The following is a 15,552-nucleotide window of genomic DNA, read 5'->3' as shown; positions in this document are numbered from 1 at the left end:
TTGAGACGAGGACCAAAGCAGGCCCTGATTTGTGCCTCCTTTAAAGTCCGAATAACCTAACAAAAGGTTTAGGATGGGAAAAGTTGAGTAGCACTGAGAAAGGGTCTGTGCTGTGTTGTGCGCTCGCCTACGTGACTTCCCACATGCTTGCTAAACAAATGAGAACCATTCGGTTGGGATCATAAGTTCATGGCTGGTCCTTGCTGCCCTAGTGCAGCCCATAAATTACTTTCAGGTTTGCTGTATCAATACAGAACAATTGTATTGGCATCAGCCGTTTGGCCTCACGAGGTCTGTTTATAGTTTCTTGTGAAACTTATTATGGGAACTCATGGTTGTTTAACTAGACACAGGTGTATTGCTTCTCCTATTGTAATATCACTATATATATGGCCTTAATGCTTTGAATAAACTTAGCACTGTGGGACATCCTCCTCAGTGCTCCTCCTGCCCCCATCTCTTTGCTTCTCGAGTTCTTTCTTCATCCTCTTACCGTCACGTTCCTGGTCGATTTGTCGTGCTGGCCGCGACAAAGAGCTTACATCTCTTACCTGTGAAACTTCAAAATCTGCCTGGAGATTTCCAGATGTTAACCCACTTAGAAGGACAATTTCATTTTCTTTTGGCTGCTGGACGTTCATAGAACTGATGAGTTTTGGAAGATCTGGTGAAACATTGACCAATTTCTGTAGTGGAGGAAAAAAGTTAGTTTAGATTTCTTTTCATCTCGAAAACACTACTCCAAAACTATTTACTTGCAAAACTAATACATAACTTATGCAAACAATAGATTACTTAATCTACTAAGATTATTACTAGCAGAGACTGTGTGAAATTGAAGCATAAAAGTTTAGATTGGAATAGAAAATTACTTAAACATAAAGCTTTAAAAACTCTTTTAGTTCTAAATTTTCCAAAGTAGGTATTTAATAATTAATGTCACAACACAGGTATATATTGTAGGGGTTTAAAAAAAATTTTTTTTTAAAGATTTTATTTATTTATCAGAGAGAGAGAGAGGGAAGAGAGCGAGCACAGGCAGACAGAACGGCAGGCAGAGGCAGAGGGAGAAGCAGGCTCCCTGCTGAGCAAGGAGCCCTATGTGGGACTCCATCCCAGGACGCTGGGATCATGACCTGAGCCGAAGGCAGCTGCTTAACCAACTGAGCCACCCAGGCGTCCCTAAAAATTTTTTCTTTTAACTCTTGTAATAAGAGATTTGTTGATTAATAATCATCTGTACTAACAGTAAATAATAATATCAATAACAAAATAATTTCCAATATTGATTTTACTCTGTGCACTAGGTGCTATGCTAAAGATTGTATTCATTTTACATCTTAGTATACTTAATCTCCACAACACCCCCACATGCATTAGATACCATTATTACTTTCTTTTTATACGTAAGTAGCCTGAGGTCCAGAGATTAGTTTACACAAGCTCATACAGCTAAATCAGTGCCAAGTTTCTACTCTTAACCATAGCAGAAGATTGTCTCAAATCCCTCATATAAATCTTCAAACACAGAGTCCTCAAGGTCTCTCTTGCTGTCTCTTTGACAGACTCTGTCTGACCATAAGTCCATTAAATGAAATCCTATGTATAAATTTTTTCCCCCAAATTCCTCCAGGACTACACCGATGAATGACACTTGAAGCTCTGTGGAAATCTATAATGGATAATCTGTATGGGCAAGTGGGTTTGAGAAGCTTCAAACCCAGGTGCAGCACTGTTAAGAAAAAAACATCACAGGGATAACTGAGTAATCACGGGCCTACTGTTCTGATCGTCAAGCTGCAAATGGTGTCTGTTACACCACTATATTATACCAAATAGTGAAGTCAAACCATCTTCTTCAGCTTTGGGTATGGATGGATCACCATATCATGCAAATTAATTCTTTCTATTGACCCCCAATTGGCTCTAGCTCAGAGGACTGAGGGGCCTTTTAAGTTCTTGTGTGTTATCAAGGGTTTACAACAGGATCTTCCCAAACTTGGATATGGTTGGAATATGTAACTGCTGCAGAATGCAAGGAGTCCAAGTCCCACTTGAATGTAGGACTGTAGTTAAGAGTGTAGAAACCAAAACTAGAGACACAAATTTGATCAAAGCAGCAGGAAGGAGCAGATCTGAGAGCCTCAGAGAAGGGCTGGCTGATATCAAGAGGGTTTGGGAAACCTTGGAAACATTATCTCAGGCAGGATGTTTGAAAACAGAGGTAGGGGCAGAGAAAGCCACTATCAGTCCCTGTAGGCAGGGGAAGCATCTCTTTGGAGAGCAGCCCTGTAATCTTGGGGAAGCAAGTTTCACAAGTATAAGGAAGGAAACCTGCGTGGGAGGTGGCAGGGGAAGGGTCAGAAAATGGGTTTTGAAGAAACTATCCTATTAAAGACTCTCCAGCTGAATGAGTGCCATTTATAGATGAAGTCCTGTCGGCTCTCTAGTTGGTTCAGCCAGTCTTTGTCCCGCGCTCCCAGAGAGCTTGTGCTCCCAGTGTTACCTGCTGCAGGTGCTCTGTGCTGCAAGCATCCTTGTTCACATCCAGGTTCACGAAGCAAACCTGGGAAAAAGCCCAAAAACAACCAAGTAAGTGAAAAACATGGCAGTTCTTTTCCAGAAAAAAAGCATGGAATCCATTTCGGGCAAATGATTTGAGAATCCTGCACATTTTGTATAGTTGGTCTGGCACAAAAACAGTCACTCTACCTTTTGGCTTCTGTGCAAACCTCTAACACCCTACGCACAATTCACCTGATCCCATCTTCCATTCATGGTCCAACAAACAAAACCGTCTCTATGTATTCAACTCAATGCAAGTCACAAGTCTTCACACTTACTAAGGGTTATCGAATCTCATGAAATGGAGAGAAGACCTACAATATTCTAAACTTCTGTTTTTAATTGCAATGAACATTTTAATTTATTTTTTTTCTCCTTCCCCTAGTTTCTCCTTTCATTTGTAGTCCAGTACATGATAAGAAGCTTTCTCTTTGTTTCATAGTTTTCATTTGTTGAGTTAAACCTGTTGTATAGTTTGCCTCTTTTTAGCCATCCTAAATAAATGTCTGAATAAGTTGGACTGTGAAACCGGTAGCAACAATCTTAAAAAATAACTCAGAACAACAAGAAGAGAATTGTTGTAGTTTAAATCTCACAGAGCATCGAAAAAAATCTGCTAAGGACATTTGCATGGAGATGGGGAGAAGACAACTTAAAACATAAAGAGGTGAGATATATTCTTTTTCTTTTCCCTTAAATAAATAAATCAATTTAATTGGAATCTTATTTATGTATTTATTTATTTATTGAGTGGGGTTGGCACACGATGTTACATCAGTTTCAGGTATACATAGTGGTTTAATTTGTCCATATAAAACTGATAGCATTAATTATCTGAATATTTAGTCAGATGTCTGGACTTACGTAGATGCTTGGAAGCATATGGGGCCTTCTGATTTCAGTTGTCTGAGTTATGGTTTCTCAGAATCTATCCTTTCTATTTTTTACATAATTGAAAAAAAATAATTGAAAGATTTGGGGTAAGTCTTTAAGAACTACAATAGTTGTACAGTGTTATAGTGTAAAGCTCATTACTGTCTTATTCCCCCCGATGGAAGGTTTTCTGGATTTCTGAACTCACAATATCCTTGCAGCATCTCTAGGGTACAGTATCTGCTTGTTAAGAATAACCTGATGGGCATTTGGGGGAAGAAGGGGCACAAACTGCCATCCACAGTCTTAACTAAGAGGTTCTCCTCCATTGGGTTAACAGGATGACTAAACTGGAACCAGGCATGAGCTCCTTCAGGGACAGTACAAAGAGAGGCATGAATAGGAGATGGTGCTTGGAAGGAGTTCATGGTTTAGAGCAGTTTGTGAATATTCATATAATAACTGGAACTTTGCCCTTAGAAAACTGGTTCAATATCTGTTCATACTCAGGGGCTTTGAATAACATGCAGTTGGGACTGCTTTTACTGAACTGATTCGACAGTTTTCCATTCATCTTAAAGAAAGGTGTATTACCTTGACCTGGCACTGCAAGACTTTTATCTTCTATCACAGTGGGAGAGGATAACACAGAGACCACGGAAAGGCATCTGTAGTAACTACTTCCCTGCCCTCTGATACTATCTTTTGTTCTCTGAAGAAAAACTTTCTCTTTTTTCATCCTGGGCTGCGATGTGAAATTCTGCCTAGGTTTGGAAGAAACCCTCCACACTTGCTAGCTGGGCCAAGACTAGAACAACGTCAGACATAAACCAATAACTTACTTATACTAGACACATGTATCTTTCCATACCTTGGTTATAGAGGATGATCCAGTTTTTAAGGGCTATTAGGTTATGTGTAAAATACCTGAAGGGGCAAATCCAAATATAACAAATGATCTAGGGAAATTTTTTTAAGTATCTGCATTTATTTAATAATCTCTTAAACATAATTTATTTCCCTTCAGCCTTTACTAGATTGTTTATTCATGAAGGCAGGTCCTGATAGCTTAGTGTTTAGCAAAGCCTGGTACTTGGTAGGTGCTCAATAAATGTTGATAAATGCATATGTATACATGGAGTGGAAGCACTGTCTCGGTTATTGTGGACATCACCCCGTAATAATTATTTTCCTTATTTATGTTGTCAGTTCCGATGCTGTCAATAAAATGTTTCTTCCAATAAGGATATAAGGGAGTAGATAGAGAAGTTATAGAATTAACAGAGCTAATGTTACTCCATCAGTTGGTACTGTGTAAAGTTCTTAGATTGGCTTTTTAGTTCCGTGAATAAGGATTTATTAAAAAAACAGTACATTAAAAGGATTATTCACCACGACCAAGTGGGATTTATTCCAGGGCTGCAAGGTTGGTTCAACATCCGCAAATCAGTCAATGTGATACAACACATCAATAAAAGAAAGAACAAGAACCATATGATACTCTCAATAGATGCTGAAAAAGCATTTGACAAAGTACAACATCCCTTCCTGATCAAAACTCTTCAAAGTGTAGGGATAGAGGGCACATACCTCAATATCATCAAAGCCATCTATGAAAAACCCACTGCAAATATCATTCTCAATGGAGAAAAACTGAAAGCTTTTCCGCTAAGGTCAGGAACACGGCAGGGATGTCCATTATCACCACTGCTTTTCAACATCGTACTAGAGGTCCTAGCCTCAGCAATCAGACAACAAAAGGAAATTAAAGGCATCCAAATCGGCAAAGAAGAAGTCAAATTATCACTCTTCGCAGATGATATGATACTATATGTGGAAAACCCAAAAGACTCCACTCCAAAACTGCTAGAACTTATACAGGAATTCAGTAAAGTGTCAGGATATAAAATCAATGCACAGAAATCAGTTGCATTTCTCTACACCAACAGCAAGACAGAAGAAAGAGATATTAAGGAGTCAATCCCATTTACAATTGCATCCAAAACCATAAGATACCTAGGAATAAACCTAACCAAAGAGACACAGAATCTATACTCAGAAAACTATAAAGTACTCAGGAAAGAAATTGAGGAAGACACCAAGAAATGGAAAAATGTTCCATGCTCCTGGATTGGAAGAATAAATATTGTGAAAATGTCTATGCTACCTAAAGCAATCTACACATTTAATGCAATTCCTATCAAAGTACCATCCATCTTTTTCAAAGAAATGGAACAAATAATGCTAAAATTTATATGGAACCAGAAAAGACCTCGAATAGCCAAAGGGATATTGAAAAAGAAAGCCAACGTTGGTGGCATCACAATTCCGGACTTCAGGCTCTATTACAAAGCTGTCATCCTCAAGACAGCATGGTACTGGCACAAAAGCAGACACATAGATCAATGGAACAGAATAGAGAGCCCAGAAATAGACCCTCAAATCTATGGTCAACTAATCTTCGACAAAGCAGGAAAGAATGTCCAATGGAAAAAAGACAGCCTTTTCAATAAATGGTGCTGGGAAAATTGGACAGCCACATGCAGAAAAATGAAATTGGACCATTCCCTTACACCACACACAAAAATAGACTCAAAATGGATGAAGGACCTCAATGTACGAAAGGAATCCATCAAAATCCTTGAGGAGAACACGGGCAGCAACCTCTTCGACCTCTGCCGCAGCAACATCTTCCTAGGAACAACGCCAAAGGCAAGGGAAGCAAGGGCAAAAATGAACTACTGGGATTTCATCAAGATCAAAAGCTTTTGCACAGCAAAGGAAACAGCCAACAAAACCAAAAGACAACTGACAGAATGGGAGAAGATATTTGCAAACGACATATCAGATAAAGGACTAGTGTCCAGAATCTATAAAGAACTTAGCAAACTCAACACCCAAAGAACAAATAATCCAATCAAGAAATGGGCAGAGGACATGAACAGACATTTCTGCAAAGAAGACATCCAGATGGCGAACAGACACATGAAAAAGTGCTCCATATCACTCGGCATCAGGGAAATACAAATCAAAACCACAATGAGATATCACCTCACACCAGTCAGAATGGCTAAAATCAACAAGTCAGGAAATGACAGATGCTGGCGAGGATGCGGAGAAAGGGGAACCCTCCTCCACTGTTGGTGGGAATGCAAGCTGGTGCAGCCACTCTGGAAAACAGCATGGAGGTTCCTCAAAATGTTGAAAATAGAACTGCCCTATGACCCAGCAATTGCACTATTGGGTATTTACCCTAAAGATACAAATGTAGTGATCCAAAGGGGCACATGCACCCGAATGTTTATAGCAGCAATGTCCACAATAGCCAAACTATGGAAAGAACCTAGATGCCCATCAACAGATGAATGGATCAAGAAGATGTGGTATATATACACAATGGAATACTATGCAGCCATCAAAAGAAATGAAATCTTGCCATTTGCAACAACATGGATGGAACTAGAGTGTATCATGCTTAGCGAAATAAGTCAAGCAGAGAAAGACAACTATCATATGATCTCCCTGATATGAGGAAGTGGTGATACAACATGGAGGCTTAAGTGGGTAGAAGAAGAATAAATGAAACAAGATGGGATTGGGAGGGAGACAAACCATAAGTGACTCTTAATCTCACAAAACAAACTGAGGGTTGCCGGGGGGAGGGGGTTTGGGAGAAGGGGGTGGGATTATGGACATTGGGGAGGGTATGTGATTTGGTGAGTGCTGTGAAGTGTGTAAACCTGGTGATTCACAGACCTGTACCCCTGGGGATAAAAATATATGTTTATAAAAAATAAAAAATTAAAAAAAAAAAAAACAGATAAAAGTGAAGTTGAGAACCGTAATTGGTGATAAATACACATAAAAAGGTATAAACACTTTTCTTGCAGTGGAGGTTCCTTTCTCTTCACATAAACTACATTTCATGTTGTGTCTGCACGTGTCTTTGTTTAGACCATCTGCAGACACACAGAGCTGAGGCAGATGGAAACACATCTCATCCCTGCGAGAACACAGACACCTCTTTTCTTGCCTACTTAACAAAGCCAATTTTGTGGCTGTATGTACCTTTCAAATACAAATGCCTCTCTTTTGTCATTATTACTGTTTTAAAATAAAATGTTGGAGGAACAAGTGTCACTGAGAAAATGATGCCATTTTATGATTTTTGCTTTCAAGCAATCTAATACATCACTCCAGACTGAGATGAAGAGTCAACACAGAGAAGTTACATCTTATTCCCAACTGGCTGGTATCTCCGCCATACAGCCTCAGCCTCCCCACTCGAGGAGTTCTCTCCAGACCCTGAAGGACCTGTTTTGACACACATAGAACCATAATGCAAAATCTTCCAGACTTTAATATTTTAGTCACCTAGAACACTCACCCTAACTAAGCCCGCAGAGGATTATGTTCCACTTCTGTTAGCACAAGTTTCCTTACAACTGGCTGCAATAACACAGGGAGCAGCCTCACTTTTTGGGAGGGAAATTCTAACCCTCAGGTCTTTCTCAACTTTCATGGCACAGGGAGCATAGCATAAAATGATGATGTCTTCTTTACTCCAACTTCTTAGAAAGTCTGCTGAATTTTGCCCAGAATCTCCACAGTATAGAAAGAAACCCATGAGATCAAGACCTGAGCCAAAATCAAGAGTTGGAGGCTTAACTGACCAAGCCATCCAGGTGTCCCTTGCTGTTCCTTTTCTTTTTTCTTTTTTTTAAAATAATTTTATTTATTTATTGGACAGAGAGAGATCACAAGTAGGCAGAGAGGCAGACAGAGAGAGAGGAAGGGGGGAAGCAGGCTCCACACCAACCAGAGAACCCAATGCAAGGCTTGATCCCAGGACCCTGAGATCACCACCTGAACCAAAGGCAGAGGCTTAACCCACTGAGCCACCCAGGTGCCCCTGCAAGGTTGGCTCGGCATCTGACTCTTGATTTCAGCTCAGGTCGTGATCTCAGGGTACTGAGGTCAAGCTGCCTCAGTCTCCCTGCTCAGCATGGAGTCTGCTTGAGATTCTCTCCTTCTCCTTTTGCCCCTACCCCCAAGTGCTCACTCTTTCTTTGTCTCAAACAAATAAATCTTAAAAAAGGGATATATTTTGGTGCAAGCCAATATAAGAAAAAGGTTAACATAAGAACCGATGATGATTGCCAAGGGCATAATGGGGCAAAACTCCCATTATGCTGGACAGTTTTATTTTTTCATGGACTCTTCAGACAATTAATGAGATAGTCGAGAAATGCTGTTGCATTATGGGTCAAGGAGGGGCACATCTCGGTGCCAGAGGTTGTATGTCAGCAGGCTGTTAGCCCAGAGTGTGGGGCCTCTGACTTTTGCTGCGTACTTTCTCATCTCTCCTGAAATCAGCTAACACCCATGAAGACAATCCTCCTATATGGAGATCCTGTTTAGGAAATGAAATAAATCCAGCAGAAAGAGTGTATTATCATATGGTTTCACTTACTTGTAGAGCATAAGGGAAAACATGGAGGGCATTAGGAGAAGGAAAGAAGAGTGAATTGGGGGAAATCAGAGGGGGTGACGAACCATGAGAGACTGTGGACTCTGAGAAACAAACTGAGGGTTTTGGAAGGGAGAGGGGTGGGGGGTTGGGTGAGCCTGGTGGTGGATACTAAGGAGGGCACGTATTGTATGGAGCGCTGGGTGTGGTGCATAAACAATGAATCTTGGAACATGGAAAAAATAAAATTAAGTAAATAGAAAGGAAGAAGAAAGAAAGAGTAAAAGAAAGAAAGGAGAAAATGTTAACAAAAAGCATGATGTCGAATTGCCTTTCAAATTGGGGCATTTGAATGTTTACTATTACCAGATACATACTTAAGTTTTATCTTAGAAGAAAACCAATCCTTTCCTCTGGCAGCTCCTAACAATGCAGCCATCTGGCGATGCAGAGAGAATGAGATCTCTTCATTTGGTGGTATTAAAATGCTGATCCACAAATCTCCTGAAGAAAAAATTGCCTCTTTTCTTACCCCAATCCACAGGCTCCTACTAGGTTCAGGACCCTGGACCAAAATTATCTTTGAAAGGATATGACATTTTCCCTGATTAGTATTTTAGACTAATGACAACTAAAATGGCAGTTTATGCATCTGTGTTGCTATGCCATAGCGCTGTCAGGCATTCTTGGAACCCACTTGACGTTTGGAAGGATAACCGCATTTGTGTTCAGTTATTACGGCTTTAATGTGATTGCAGTAATCACACAAAATAAAATGCAAAGTTTTACCCACACTAGAGACTGTCAAATCTCTCTGCTTTTTAAACTGTCAATATTTTTAAAAATATCTTCAAATTGCTGTTTTGAGGGTAGCTGTTCGAGCAGTTTGTGATAAGAGACTCTGTAAAAGGTATCAAAATTTCTGAACAATGCCAGATATTTTAACTAACCATACATCTAGCCAATTTTATCGCTAACCTAAAAAAATAAAGGAGAAGTATGCTACTCAGGGAAATTATTTTCCCCTACTTTTGTTGTTCCTAAAGACATTTCTTTTGGAACAAAAAAGTGTACTTATATATAAAATCTGATATACATTTACCAGTTAAAGAACACACTGTATTTATTTTAAATTGCCATTTTATAGATGTGTTTTACTGAGAGATAATTCACATGCCATGTGACTTACTCATTTAAAGTATACTTTAATGGTTTTTAATATATGCACAGGGTTGTGCAACCACTGCTACAATCAATGTTAGAATATTTCTTCACCCACAAAAGAAAATGTATTTATAAGCATTCTTCCATTTCTCTCCAAAAACCCTCACCCTAGCCCTAGGCACTCACTCATCTTTCTGTCTCTACACATTGGCCTATTTTGGACATTTCAGATAATCAGAGTCGCTCAATATGTGTTTTTTGGTGACTGATGTAATTTTTTACAACACTTTGATTTGATAATTCTGCACAGGATTCTGTGCTCATCATGCTAAGTGCAGTCACCATCTGTCGTCACCCTCCAACTTATTGCAATATTATTGACCATATCCCTTATGTTGTAATTTTCACCTCTGTGACTTACTTTATATCTAGAAGTTTGTACATTTTAATCCCTTTCACCTATTTCACCCATCCCCCGACTCACCTCCCCACTGGCCCTTGTTTGAATGTGCACACACACACACAAAATCTTTTTGACTATAATTTTGTCATCTTTCGTCTCCTTAGTGGTGAGAGTTTTCTCCTGTCATCTTCTCTCACTGAAAAGGATAGTATTATGGAAAAATGATGCCCAAGGATGGTGGGGGCAGAGATGAGTCAAATTTCCCTTGGAAGACAATTTATCTGGGAGTTCTACCTTGTTTTTTATCTTAAATTGAAGGGAAAAGGAATACATATGATAGACTTGGTTCCACTTTGCTTACTTTTTCTCTCACTGAAGTTATTTAGATTTCTAATACATAAAGAGCTGAGATATGTTTCTGAACTCTCAGGAGTCATGCTCTGGGATAGTGCAGACAAAGAAAAGTCAAATGTGGAACAAATATCAAGCAGCTGAATTATTTCAGATGTCATGGATGATGGCGAGGGGCCTTTTATTCATCAGCTGACCTTTGTTTCTTTTTGAATCAAGATGACTTTTCAACTCTTCATTTTGACTATAGCAAGTAAGCCAAATTTTGGGGAGCCACAGCAATCCACTAACAAGTATAATAGGGAAAATCTTTTTCTGGAGCATGTACTGAGCAGGGAGAAGTAGGCAGAGGATTCATGACTTCCAATAGATGAGCTGGACCTCAGGAGGTGGTAGTCGAGATGATTTGTTTGCTGATCCTAAATCACTCATGACTAGAACATGAAATGCTTTCCCATTATGAAGTCAAAAATGATAATCCTATACATATCATCCTTCAAAATTCATTGTAGTCACACTCTTTTTTTTTTTTTTTTTTTTAAGTAAGCTCTTACTGCTCTCTTGGAATGTTTCAATCCAAACCTTTAACTCTGCTTAATCTGGGTAAGTATGCTCAAATGAAAGCATGACAGAGAAAACGGGGCTATTCCTGAACCATAGAACCTGTGGATAACCCAGACCCCCAAAGAATGAATGATGAGGATAAAATAACTAACAGCAAAGAAGTAGAGAAGCAAGAAAGCTATGTGGCCAAAACCACCTACTTTTTGAATATTTTAAAATAATCCTATTTTTCCATGGACAGAACACATCATTGTTCAGAGTGTTAAAGTTCTGTAAGTTTCACCCTAGAACAATGGAGTAAATTCCAGACACAATAAATGACTTACCCATATGGACTTCAGCTGGCTCTTGGGAGAATGTGCTCCCCTCACATGCCTGGAACATTCTCTCATCTTTGAGGTACAATAGTGTGCAAGAAGCAGGAAGCTGTGCTTTGCCTAGAGTCAAACTGAGCTTCAAAGCCTGGATCTGTGCTTGCCAGATCCTAGTCTAAAAGGCTATCATAAAATACTGTGCAGAATTTCTATGAAGACTAAGTGAAAGACAAAGTAAAGAACATCAGGGAAACTTGGATGCCATTTTATTGATTTCTGGGTTATTGTCTAAAGAGTGAATTATTTGAAATTATTGCTCTTTGTTCAGACAAAAATGGCAATTTCATAAGGCCCAGTCTAAATAATTTGACATGGAATATATATGAAGTGCAGCTATTTCTGAGAATGTAAAGCAATTAAAATTTGGGTCCTTACATGTAACTACCCCCACATCTACCCAGATCTTACTTACTTGGTATAAATCTTAGCTCCCATTTAATTATGTAAACATTATTTACTGACTAAAAACATTAAGTTATGTTTTCTAAATTTTTATTATTTATGTTTTGGATATATATAAGTATAGAGTGACACCTTGCTTTTTAGGGCTATCAAATATTTAATTAAGAACTTAGCAAACTCAACACCCAAAGAACAAATAATCCAATCAAGAAATGGGCAGAAGACATGAACAGACATTTCTGCAAAGAAGACATCCAGATGGCCAACAGACACATGAAAAAGTGCTCCATATCACTCGGCATCAGGGAAATACAAATCAAAACCACAATGAGATATCACCTCACACCAGTCAGAATGGCTAAAATCAACAAGTCAGGAATTGACAAATGCTGGCGAGGATGCAGAGAAAGGGGAACCCTCCTACACTGTTGGTGGGAATGCAAGCTGGTGCAGCCACTCTCGAAAACAGCATGGAGGGTCCTCAAAATGTTGAAAATAGAACTGCCCTATGACCCAGCAATTGCACTATTGGGTATTTACCCTAAAGATACAAACGTAGTGATCCAAAGGGGCACGTGCACCCGAATGTTTATAGCAGCAATGTCCACAATAGCCAAACTATGGAAAGAACCTAGATGTCCACCAACAGATGAATGGATCAAGAAGATGTGGTATATATACACAATGGAATACTATGCAGCCATCAAAAGAAATGAAATCTTACCATTTGCGACAACATGGATGGAACTAGAGCGTGTCATGCTTAGCGAAATAAGTCAAGCAGAGAAAGACAACTATCATATGATCTCCCTGATATGAGGAAGTGGTGATGCAACATGGGGGCTTAAGTGGGTAGGAGAAGAATCAATGAAACAAGATGGGATTGGGAGGGAGACAAACCATAAGTGACTCTTAATCTCACAAAACAAACTGAGGGTTGCTGGGGGGAGGGAGTTTGGGAGAAGGGGGTGGGATTATGGACATTGGGGAGGGTATGTGCTTTGGTGAGTGCTGTGAAGTGTGTAAACCTGGTGATTCACAGACCTGTACCCCTGGGGATAAAAATATATGTTTATAAAAAAAATAAAAAATTAAAAAAAAAAGAAATACCTGCCCTCTTGTTCCTAGAAGTAGTTATGATGTATTTCATCTAAATGTACTCCATGGGTATGGGCGTTGCCTGGTATCACACCCATAAAACCAGTGGATGATTCCAATAGACATGAAAGAGGGAGGCAAGTGCATATATAGAAGTAAAAAGTAATTTAAAGCAGAACTGTAGGCAAGTTAAAAACATCAACCACTGTCTAATCATTATCATATAAATTACTAAATATGAATAGTGCTATTTGTGAGAACTTATAGACCTAAACAGAGCAGAGACTCTCATTAGAAAGATCTTGAATCAGAACGAGTAAATAATTTTATGTGTACAAATCAACCACTAGGATCCAATGCATGATTTCAATTTCTTAATACAGTATATAAAAGGATATATGGATTCGTTTTACTTTAAACATTTAAAAATATCAGCCAGGAATGCATTTTTTTTTTTTTTTTTTTTTTTAGAAAATGGAAAAGTTTATTAGCAAAAGCAATCAAAATACTCTTATTGCCCTACTTGTGTGCCATTTTGCTCATACACTTGTGGTTAAATCTCATTCTCTAGACAATGAATACAATTTGTTCAGTGTTTTTCCACTGCTTCACAAGAGATTTATGAGGCTATTTTATCAATGGTTTTGGCTAACACATATGCATACATATCTATATATAAAGACACTTGGATTGGTAAATGATTGATTTTAGTTTAGAATGCTAGAGGCATTAAAACTCTCAAAAATGTGATAAACCAACTTAATGTGGAAGAGGGATAATGTGCTTCATTAAATGCATTAAATGCAACCTCTATAAAAAAATTTTTATAGAGGAATGCACTTTTTAAGCAGTTTGGAAAAGCTTATCAGTTAAATTGACAAAAATCCTCCTCCACATATGATGAAGCAACTCATCTTTGACTATGGCATAAGAACCGCCCCCCACACCAAAAAAAAGAACCAAATGCTACTGTAGATTTGATAAATTGACTGTAAATATTGCAAGGTTTTAAATTTTGTAGAAACTGTTTTTAAAGATTTTGTTTATTTATTTGACACAGAGAGAGAGAGTGCACAAGCAAGTGAACTGGCAGGCAGAGGGAGAGGGAGAAACAGACTCTCTGCTGAGCAGGGAGCTTGATGGGTGACTCAATCTCAGGATCATGGGATCATGGGATCATGACCTGTGCCAAAAGCATACACTACAACTGAATGAGCCACCCAGGTGCCTCAAAATTTTTTAGAAATTTTGTGTATGGTACAAGAAAGTGGTCAAGTTTCATTCTTCTGCATATTGCTGTTCAGTTTTCCCAACATCGTTTTTGAAGAGAATGTCTTTTTTTTTCCCCCACTGGATATTCTTTTCTGTTTTGTCAAATATTAGTTGACCATATGGCTGTGGGTCCATATGGGTGTTTTCTATTCTACTCTGTTGATCTATGTGTCTGTTTTTATGCCATTACCATACCGTCTTGATGACTACAGCTTTGTAATAGAGCTTCAAGTCTGGAATTGTGAAACCTCCATCCTTTCTTTTCTTTTTCAGGATTGCTTTGGCTATTTGGGGTCTTTTGTGGTTCCAAACAAATTTTAAGATTGCTTGGGTTCTGGTTCTGCGAGAAGTGCTAGTGGTATTTTGATAGGGATTGAATTAAATGTGTAGATTGTTTTGGGTAGTATAGACATTTTAACAATGTTTGTTCTTCCAGTCCATCAACATGGAATGTTTTTCCATTTTTTTGTGTTCTCTTCGGTTTCTTTCATAAGTGTTTTATAGTTTCCAGAGTAAAGATCTTTTACTTCTTTGGTTAGGTTTATTCCTAGGTATCTTACTGGTTTTGGTGCAATTATAAATGGGATTGACTTCTTGATTTCTTTTTCTGGTGCTTCATTATTGGCGTATAGAAATGCAACAGATTTCTGTTTGTTGACTTTATATCCTATGACTTTGCTTATTTCATATAATAGTTCTAACAATTTTTTGGTTGAGTCTTTGGGGTTTTCTAAATAGAATATCATATCTGTAAAGAGTGAAAGTTTGACTTATTTCTTGTCAATTTAGATGCGTTTTATTTCTTTTTGTTTTCCTATTATGCTGAGGTTAAGACTTCCAACACTATGTTAAATAACAATGGTGAGAGTGGATATCCCTGACCTCTTCCTGACCATAGAGGTAAAGCTCTCAGTTTTTCCCCAGTTAGGATGATGTTAGCTCTGGATCTTTCATATATGGCCTTTATGATGTTGAGATACATCTCATCTATTCCTACTTGTTGAGGATTTTTTTTT

The 15,552-nt window shown here is 38.5% G+C and overlaps 1 protein-coding gene across 6 annotated transcripts in view; it reads right to left on the bottom strand.

Annotated features, from left to right (window-relative positions):
* Nucleotides 1–15,552, bottom strand: part of SPHKAP (SPHK1 interactor, AKAP domain containing) — a 172,233-nt gene that overhangs the window by 44,341 nt on the left and 112,340 nt on the right. For all 6 annotated transcript variants that reach the window (XM_059167805.1, XM_059167808.1, XM_059167806.1 and 3 more), the window contains 2 exons: nucleotides 2,507–2,566; nucleotides 552–686 (listed from right to left, as the gene is read on the bottom strand). In XM_059167805.1, coding sequence (XP_059023788.1) covers nucleotides 552–686; nucleotides 2,507–2,566 — 195 coding nt within the window. The remainder of the gene's footprint in view (nucleotides 1–551; nucleotides 687–2,506; nucleotides 2,567–15,552) is intronic.

Source organism: Mustela lutreola, chromosome 3 (assembly GCF_030435805.1).
Source record: "Mustela lutreola isolate mMusLut2 chromosome 3, mMusLut2.pri, whole genome shotgun sequence".
Classification (NCBI taxonomy): Eukaryota; Metazoa; Chordata; class Mammalia; order Carnivora; family Mustelidae; genus Mustela; species Mustela lutreola.
Note: the sequence above shows the minus strand (reverse complement) of the source record. Positions and strands in the feature narration are given on the sequence as shown.